Source organism: Haliotis cracherodii, unplaced genomic scaffold, assembly GCF_022045235.1.
Source record: "Haliotis cracherodii isolate W230 unplaced genomic scaffold, xgHalCrac1.p SCAF_17, whole genome shotgun sequence".
NCBI classification, from domain to species: domain Eukaryota; kingdom Metazoa; phylum Mollusca; class Gastropoda; order Lepetellida; family Haliotidae; genus Haliotis; species Haliotis cracherodii.
Genome location: NW_027266272.1, coordinates 22744380 through 22753753, shown reverse-complemented (window position 1 = coordinate 22753753; position 9374 = coordinate 22744380). Strand labels below are relative to the sequence as shown.

General features: G+C 37.5%; 1 protein-coding gene across 1 annotated transcript in view; it reads right to left on the bottom strand.

The window, feature by feature from the left end:
* Positions 1–3930: 3930 nt before the first annotated feature.
* Positions 3931–9374, bottom strand: part of LOC139464964 (ceramide synthase 5-like) — a 62943-nt gene continuing 57499 nt past the window's right edge. Inside the window, exon 10 of the mRNA XM_071246597.1 lies at positions 3931–7479. Coding sequence (XP_071102698.1) covers positions 7276–7479 — 204 coding nt within the window. The 3' untranslated portion in view covers positions 3931–7275. The remainder of the gene's footprint in view (positions 7480–9374) is intronic.

The following is a 9374-nucleotide window of genomic DNA, read 5'->3' as shown; positions in this document are numbered from 1 at the left end:
CCTCTTATGGCAAGTATGGGTTGCTGATGACCTGACATCATTATCAGGGCAATAAATCCTTGTGCCGCTAAGGGAGGCAACTCTCTTCGCAAAATTCAGTTCCTCGTACCACGGGCAACCCATAATATATTACATATCATTACAAGCATGCATGCACTGACAGTAGCTGTCAAACATTCCAAATTCAAACCACGACACTAATTAAAAATTGTATAAAAAAGCAATTGTATATGCTTGTCTTGTGCAACACTAGTTTATCAAGAGTTGATGCCAGTCTTCTAATGTTTGTACCTGCACAAAAGCACACAACAGGTAGATAATGGCTCAGACTAGAAAATACACGGGAGTGGTCTCCCTTGGATAGACATGTCAGTACACATCATGACATTATGAAACCTTGGTCTTCAGTTATCCCCACAACGATAAATTTACTATACATTAACACATGTTAACACAGAAGTATAGAATCAGCCATATGTGTCACTGTACAATGTATTGCCCACGAACCATGAAATCAGCCACCATATGATCACGTTCTATTTTGACATCTCAAGACATACAAACTGTTCAAAAGTGAAGTATATGCAGACTTCCTACCTAATTAGTGAGTGAGTGAGTGAGTTGGGTTTAACGCCGCTTCAGTATTCCAGTTATATCACGGCGTGTCAGCTTAATGTGGGAGGAAAGCCCGAAGTGATGCAGGTCTCAGACGTTTACCACTTCGGTGAAACCCACGAGCACGGGTATGGTGCTGACAAACCTAGAAACATAATTGGGGCGAACTGGGATTCGAACCCACGATCATAGGTTTCTGGCATGCCCAAGGGACGCAACTTTACCTAATCAGTATTTAAGATGAAAAGAGGTCCTCATTTCCTTGAAGATTGCTTTTGCAGTATTGGAATCTAAAGATCACAAAATTTCAAGTTTTTACATTTTGATCTATGACAAGGAGCTAATTCTTCAACATTGCTTCGGCCATGTTAGTTTACTGATTTTGATAGTGATAAATTAGGTCGGTACGTCGAAAAAAGATGTCACATAAAATGCATTGTGCAGGAAACTGTAATCTTCTTAAATTTTGGTTTGGAACTGAAGGTGAAAAATCTATAAAAAAACTAGTTTCGGTCCTTAGAAATATTACAGCAAGTGAGATCAACAGGGATTTGAACCCACAATCATAGGTTTCTGGCATGCCCAAGGGACGCACAGCAAATCGCAGCGCCTTTAGACGACTGGGCCAACCGTGACCCCTAGAAATATTACAAATCTAATACATGGCATTTCATTTTTATGGATTGGTCTGACAGCTGATCAGAGTTTAACATTAATATTTGACTTGAAATGACAAATGATCGTTGGAAAAATTTCTCCTATAGTCCCACAAAAATCCCTTGCATTATTCCTATTCACAAAGTGATCTTTACCATTAGCATTAATAAGAACCTTGCCATTCTGATTATTCTTTTCTTCTGAACCATTCAATTTTAAAGGATCGATAAAACAAACAAAATAATTTAAGGCCTAAGTTTACAATTAATATATATACATACATGTAGGTCGTGCTTCAAACTACATATATATGTTGTGCAGCAAATGAAGAAACTACTTGCCTCACACACTCTAATAAGGTTGAACCTCACAACTGAATATAAAGCCATACATACTATCATAAATGACATGCAAACAAACAAACAAACAAACAAAGATCTCAGCCTCAGGCAAGCATGGCTAAATTGCAAGATGCGTAGGAATGTTACAAAGCCAGTATTACCACATAAAAGAAGCAACAATAACCGTCAAGATGCATAGTTGTATAAAATGGTCACAGTGTTTTATTATATACCAGTCAAAGAGATAAAATAGTCAATTAAACCCACAAACAAATCTGAATTCAAATTGAAATCAAGCCAAGTGTTAAGAAATTGAAGTGAATTAACCACTCCACATGGGTATGGTGCTGACAAACCAAGTACCAGGATGTGTCTGGGATTCAAACTGACAATTAGCGGATCCTGGCATGACATTCAGTTTGTCATATACCAAACTTCTCCTCAAATGAATAATAAGGGTGCAACAGTAAAAGGAAAACTATATTTTTGTAATAAGTTAGTGAGTAGGAAAAAATCTTTGCCCTTGAGTGAGTGAGCTTGGTTTTACAATGCTTTTAGCAATATTCCAGCAATGTCACGGCACGGGACACCATGTACCCATGTGGGGATTCAAACCCAGGGTCTTCGGTGAGATGAGCGAATGCTTTAACCACTCGGCTACCCCTCCGCCTCTTAAGCCCTTTGAACAGCACTTCAGTAGCATCAGGTGATGCCAGCTTCTTGTTGGGGAAAGGGTAGTGTACAGGCTTCTACTGTGATGACACCAAGAGTCAACTGAAGGTCATAATCTCTGATCATATTAATGAGCGAGAGTGATATCACTCAACATGGCCTCAGCAATCTTGCCGCTATTCGCAAGATTATTAGGAAAGGCATTATTGAAAAACATACAAACATGTGCTATGACTTTAAAACATGATACCACAGACTTAGAAATGAAACTTAAATAAAAAGAAAATTAGATCATAACATGGAAAATAAAGACCCGTGCCAGAAAGTGATTTTGGTCTTGCATTGTCAGACAATTTCAGCCATATCATAGTGTGTCAGCTTAATGTGGGAGGAAAGCCCAAAGGGTCTCATGTAGAAGATGTTTACCACACAGGTGCAACCAATGAAAACAAATGACAGAAAATAATGTAAAATTCAAATCCCAGTCAGCAGATCCTGGCAAGACAAAGGGACACAACTGTGCAATTCTTAAAACAACTTGTACACCTGTGCCTACAATAACTAAACTGTTCTTAAGAGAATAAATAATGTTTCATAACCAAGAATATTTAAAAGACATTGTGACTACTTAGTATGAAAGGTAACAAGTCAACAAGACTGTCAACACGTAAGAAATGCGACAGACCCAATATTGCAAACAGAAAGAATATGCATATACCATTATGATAAAAAAATGATATGGATTAATAATATAAACATTCTTTTCAGCAATTATTCCAAATCATAAAATGAAGGACACTTATATATAACATATAGATAACAAAATCAACCAATTGAAAACAAAGGACTTCTTCCCAGATTCCAATTGCAACACATATATTTTCCATCAATATGATTATTTCCCAAAAGATAGAAATTTGAACTTAGAAGAATAAATATGAGAGAGATGATGCTACATTGCCTGCATGATGTTATTGTGCACTGCTCAGCAGATAATAAATCCCTCCTGTTGGGTGTGGCAACACAAAACACTCCGTTCATACATTGCCATCACTCTTTCTCGTCAGAGCAAAGCCCAGTCTTGGGAAACAAGCATAGGGTACTGGGGACCTATTCTGCCTTGGAATCCCACAGGGAGACAAGAATGGGGTACTGGGGACCTATTCTGCCTTGGAATCCCACAGAGACAAGAATGAGGTACTGGGGACCTATTCTGCCTTGGAATCCCACAGGGAGACAAGAATGGGGTACTGGGGACCTATTCTGCCTTGGAATCCCACAGAGACAAGAATGAGGTACTGGGGACCTATTCTGCCTTGGAATCCCACAGGGAGACAAGAATGGGATACTGGGGACCTATTCTGCCTTGGAATCCCACAGAGACAAGAATGAGGTACTGGGAACTGCAATGTATTCCCACGATTGCGATGTATTCATGTCATTGGACACATGAATTCTGGATCATGCTGAGCAGCACTCAATGACATCCTCAAACAAAAAAACAAAACTTCCTCCATTAAGATGAGCAACATATATTACATGGATGCCTACTACCACTTGGAAATAGAACTGTAGCATCGGTACTCCATGTGATCAAATTAAACATCTGTGAAATCTGTGAACTGTGAGGGGGGGGGGGGGGGGGGGGGAATAAAACATATTACAGATGGGAAATATATCATATAACAACAACCCTCACACATATACAGAACCCATCAACAACACAATCCACACACATCACGGGCGATATAGTACTTATATTCCCTGCCTAGATACATAGCAACACAACGTAGTTAAACAGGTGTCAGGAAAACAGTTTTGCCATGTTTACTGAGTATCAATCATCTAATAAGAAAATAAGTTAAAACTACATTCTCCAACATTTGATAAAAAATGTTAAAAAGACTAGAATACTTGAATACGTCATTCCTGGAACAGAAATATCAGTAATGGTAAACATACAATATAACCGATTAACTCAATATTGACTAGGACTGGATCAGTATCCCTATACACCTGGTAAAAAGATAAGCACCAGACATATTTCCATACATTTTTACAAATCGCATCCTTTATGAATTTTCTCACAATTCACATTTGTTTTTGGACACATTGAAATACAGAAGCCGAAATCGAATATACAATACCATGCAATCCAAGACCACTCACAGTTTTTTAATTTAATTAACGCTTGCATTAGTTTCAAGATTTACAGTACATCAAGGCGTGTCAGCTTTATGTGGGAGGAAAGCGCAAGTGATGCGGGTCTTAGACGTTTACAACATTGGTGAAACCCACAAGCAGGGGTATGGTCTCCCTCTAGAAAAGGAAAGTTAGGTCAAACGTAAATGTTTCCAAAACATTAACGGAAGGCAAGGAAATATGAAACGGAGCATGGATACAGTTCTCAGCTCGTTTCCAGATTAACATACTACTCAAAAGAAGTTAAAGAACACCCACAATTGGAAGACTGTGCCTACACTCCATGACAGATTAACAATAGTGTTCTTTAACTTGTCTTGAGTAGTATATACATGCTAACGTCAATAACAGCATACGGCATGCTGAACGATCACAGGTGATGAGAAGACAAAGTCGTAAAGAGATATCTCTGGCCAGTAATCATCCACGTTATAAAGTCTTGTAAAGATACACAACAGACTAGATCAAGAAAACAGGAATGTGGAAATTCTAATAATTAATGCCCGTTTGCTCCAAGAAGATTCTAGATACCGCTGATGATCATGACACAATTTTGGAACAGCAGAAAAAAATAAGAAATGGGTACTTGATGCAGAATTGATCAAATATCAGAAAACAAACAGAATTTGTTGGACCTCAGCAGGCTATTTCTGCAGAAATCAAATCTTATTTAATCCACTATTATGTAACAGATAAACTAACTGAGCTTAGAAAAGAGTTACTCCCCTTACTTGTGTCCTTAACACTATGCATGAAAAGCTGTTTCAAAACACAGGAAGTTACCACGTTGATCAAGTTGGTCAGGCTGCCTCACAACCAATAGTTACATAATTTAATATTACTTCAACGTAGAAAAACACATTCACCGTCAAAATAGAAATTAAATCAGAAATATTAATCACAATAAGATCTGCATAACTGAAATTACTAATGGAACAATATAACAAGGAAATATCAGATCAGGGCACTGTTCCACAAAGCGAAGGTAGCGCTAAGATGATCGTAACTCCCATTCTTTAGCATAGGCTTACGATAGTCGTAGCTCTACGATCGCTTTGTGGACTGGGGCCCTGGTCTCATCCTGAATAAAGATAATAACAACCATAACACATCATGTCCTGAGTTACTTAGTTTCAAGGTAGGTAATTGCATCATAGTGATTGTAGCTTCAGTTATCTAGAAGGAAACTGGCCGGGGTGAATGTGATGCTTTATCATGATGCAGAACATATGCAGTCAAAACAATTCAGCTTTAACATGATTGAATTCATTCACTGACGAAACATGACTTAGAAAACAGTCTTCTGTTACTGGAGCAACTTCACAATGTTTATCAATTTTATCATCAGGGCCCACTTGCACAAAACAATCTTGGCGCTAAGATGATCGTAACTCCCATACTTTAACAAAGGCTTATGATTCCATTCCTCTCTCCATCGCCATCTGACAAACCCTCATGAAGGAGGTGTCAGATGAACCCTGAGCCAACTTTCTTTGTCAAATAAAAATGAAGGATGCAGTTTTTTTAGCCAAATGTCTTTTTCTTGTTTTTTGTTGTTAAACTCCACAGTCAGCAATATTCCAGAGATGTCAATTATACACAAGCATCTAAACCTAACCGTCCAATCTGTATGTCAGCACTTAAAACATGGGTTATTTGACTCTCTGCTGCAGTTGCAGTTTCAGCTTTCAGCGTCCTTGTTTCCTAATTTTCAGTCTGAACATAAGAAACAAACCCAAAACATGTGTTGTCTCAATAGTACAACCTTTTATGTGTAGATACCATGGCATACAGAAAAGTATAAACATTGATGGACCTTATTATTTTCCATTTAGAACTGACCAGATACTCTCATTTTGAGATCCAAAAACCAAATACTCTGAAAACTTTCCTCACTCGTACCGAGTGAATGATTGAGTATATTTTTACACTCTTTTATCAATATTCTTTTTAATATCACAGCATGGAACACCAGAAATGGACTGAAAGCATTGCACACTTGGAGAAACACATTGTACACTTGGAGAAACACATTGTACACATGGGGAAACACATTGTACACATGGGGAAACACATTGTACACATGGGGAAACACATAGTACATGTGAGGAATGGAACGAGCCATGATCGGTGCAACCAGCCAACGACTCGTACTAAGAATTATGAAGCCTCAAGAGCTCACCTGATGTCCCATCCTACGAAGGGTTTATCAGATCTTGATGGAGAGTGGTGACACGTTGGAGGAAAAGATCTGATTTTAATGAGATTACATCATCTTAACAGCAGCATCCGCTGATTTCGAAACTAATTTCAAACACAGAGAATTAGGCAATGAGGAAACATCTGATCTGTCTATGACTTCTTTCACACATAGAAAGTCAATACATACCACTTAGACTACAAATCAACTGGGCACCTGCACATAAACAACAATTTGTACTTCATAATACGCCTCATAAGATACTGTTTTTTCATGCATTTTATTAAATCAAGACACTATACAAAAGTTGCATACATTTGCAAAGTGTCATTAACATTATACATTACAATATTCTGCAGATTTTGCATAGGTTAAGATATGATAAAATGTACAAGATAAATAAATGTGAGATGTTAAAAGACAGTAAATGGTTTTAAAGCTATGCTTAATGGCCATTTAGAGTTTTAAACTTCATTTGATGCTACTCCAGTGAAGAATCTTGTGAGAACAAAGAATGAAGAATATTAGTAAATGTAATCATAAACAATGACAAGTGAAAACATGGAAGTATAGTCAAATAGATCCTCACTAAAACCCTCTCTCTAATCTGTTCTGGTTGCTGTCGGACAGAATAATGTCTCCGTTTGTTCCAATCTTTCCATTGGTTGACAAATATTTTTCTCTGCTATCATTGGTTAGATTGTTGCCATTAGCTACATGATCAGACTTGTGATTGGTAACATCCTCCTCCGATATTTCTTCATCGCTTGAACTTCTGTCATCCTTTGCAATCTGAAAACACAACACAGAACAAAATCATCATGTGATTAATTCAAGGGAGATAACTGTGGGAAATACACATATTATCTCCCTTTTTTCTTAACTGAACCGTGAATGTACTTTAAATGATAAAAACAATAATATAAATGAAGAACACATTATTACGTTTTTCACAGTCATTTTCAAAATCATTCTAAGAATTTTTAATAAAAAAAATTAATTAAACATCAAATTATTACTCAGAAATCTCAATGATAAAGCTCATTTTATTGAAACGATATAACAAGAATATTTGCATACTGAAATACAAGCTCACGATGACTTTCTGCTGTACCACTTACATATCAAATCGTGTTGCAAACAAGAACTTACACTCATTGCAAACACTTCATCAATGCACTGAGCTACTACATTGTAAAGGTGAGGTGAAATTGGGCTTATGTCGAGTCCAAGATTATTGCACTAATATAGCGACGTGCATACACGTGTGTGTGTGTGTGTGTGTGTGGCTGCTTGTAATAGTCCGGACTGATGCCGATTTATAGTGCTAGCTCATTGAGATACCATGCCGCAGTTTAACATGAATATCCCACTCAGACACAGTATACTGACTCCGAGCCAACCAGTCCCTGTTTAAGCCCCTTAAAGCCGAGCGCCGGACAGGGTAACAACAAGTACCATCTTTTAACGTCTTTTGGTATGACGCGGCCGGGGATTGAACCCCGGACCTTCCTTTTTCTGGGCAGACACTCTGCCACTAGACCACGGAGGCTGTCCTACATTGTAAAGAGGCGGTGGTATAATATCAACAAAAGCACAGTTTCATTGCTGAAGCCTGTTGTGAGATGCTGGCCTATATAGAAATATGATTTTATTGTAGCCTGTAGTAAGCAGTCATGGCTGTTCAGGCCTCAAAGTTGCGACTAAAATGGTCGCCAATGCGACCTAAATTTCAATTTGTCTACTGTCTAAAATTCAGAGGAAGCCAAATGACTACCTTGAAAAATATCTTGTGGTGACTAAATTCTATTGCTACACATATGTGAAGACAAAAATATACAATTGTACTCGCAAATAATTCCTCCAAAAGTCAACAATGAACCGAAATACATAAATATTAATGTAATTAGTATTTTATTTTCGTTGATAGTTCATTGGATAAGCAAAGATACACCTATATAATCTAGTTACATAAGTTGCATTATTGTTCGAGTCACAAATACGAAACTCAAATAGAGTTTCCACAAATATACAATAATAATTATTTTATAAAAGATAATTTCAAATGCTTTTGGCTACCAAGACTATTGGCTTGACTTCTTAATTTTACCACTGGCTACCTGGAAACAAATACTTGTAGCCATATAGCTACTTGGTAAAAAAATTTAAACTTTGAGGCCTGCTGTTGGATGTGTATCAAATAGCACACACAAGAAAGGAGTAATGTGTTCCTGTCTCACACAAGCATAGTTGCATTAAGCCTGATTTCCCTCAAAACTAATCAGAAGATAGTTTGGCAGTGAAGAGAACGTCTGTTTAAAATCTGAAATACTTTTAGTCTGATGACAGCCTAAATGGGAATTTATGGCTATGATGTGTGACATCATATCTCTAGCATCACAATGAATGTTGTGACGCCATAATAGGGACGTGTGAAGTAGAGCTAATGTTTTCAAGGCTTGACCTTGACCTCTGAGTAATCTTGACCAAAACCTAATAAAGGTATATACTAAGTCTATTCTATTTCGTGACCTTGAACTTAGTCGTTTGCATGACATGTACCAAGCAAATTCTCCAGTTCCATTTGGAAGCAGTCTATGGTAGAATGACCTTTGTCCATAATCTGTGTGTGACAGTCATTAGATACATGACAGGCAGTGATGGTGGTGGTCAAATTAAACATCAAG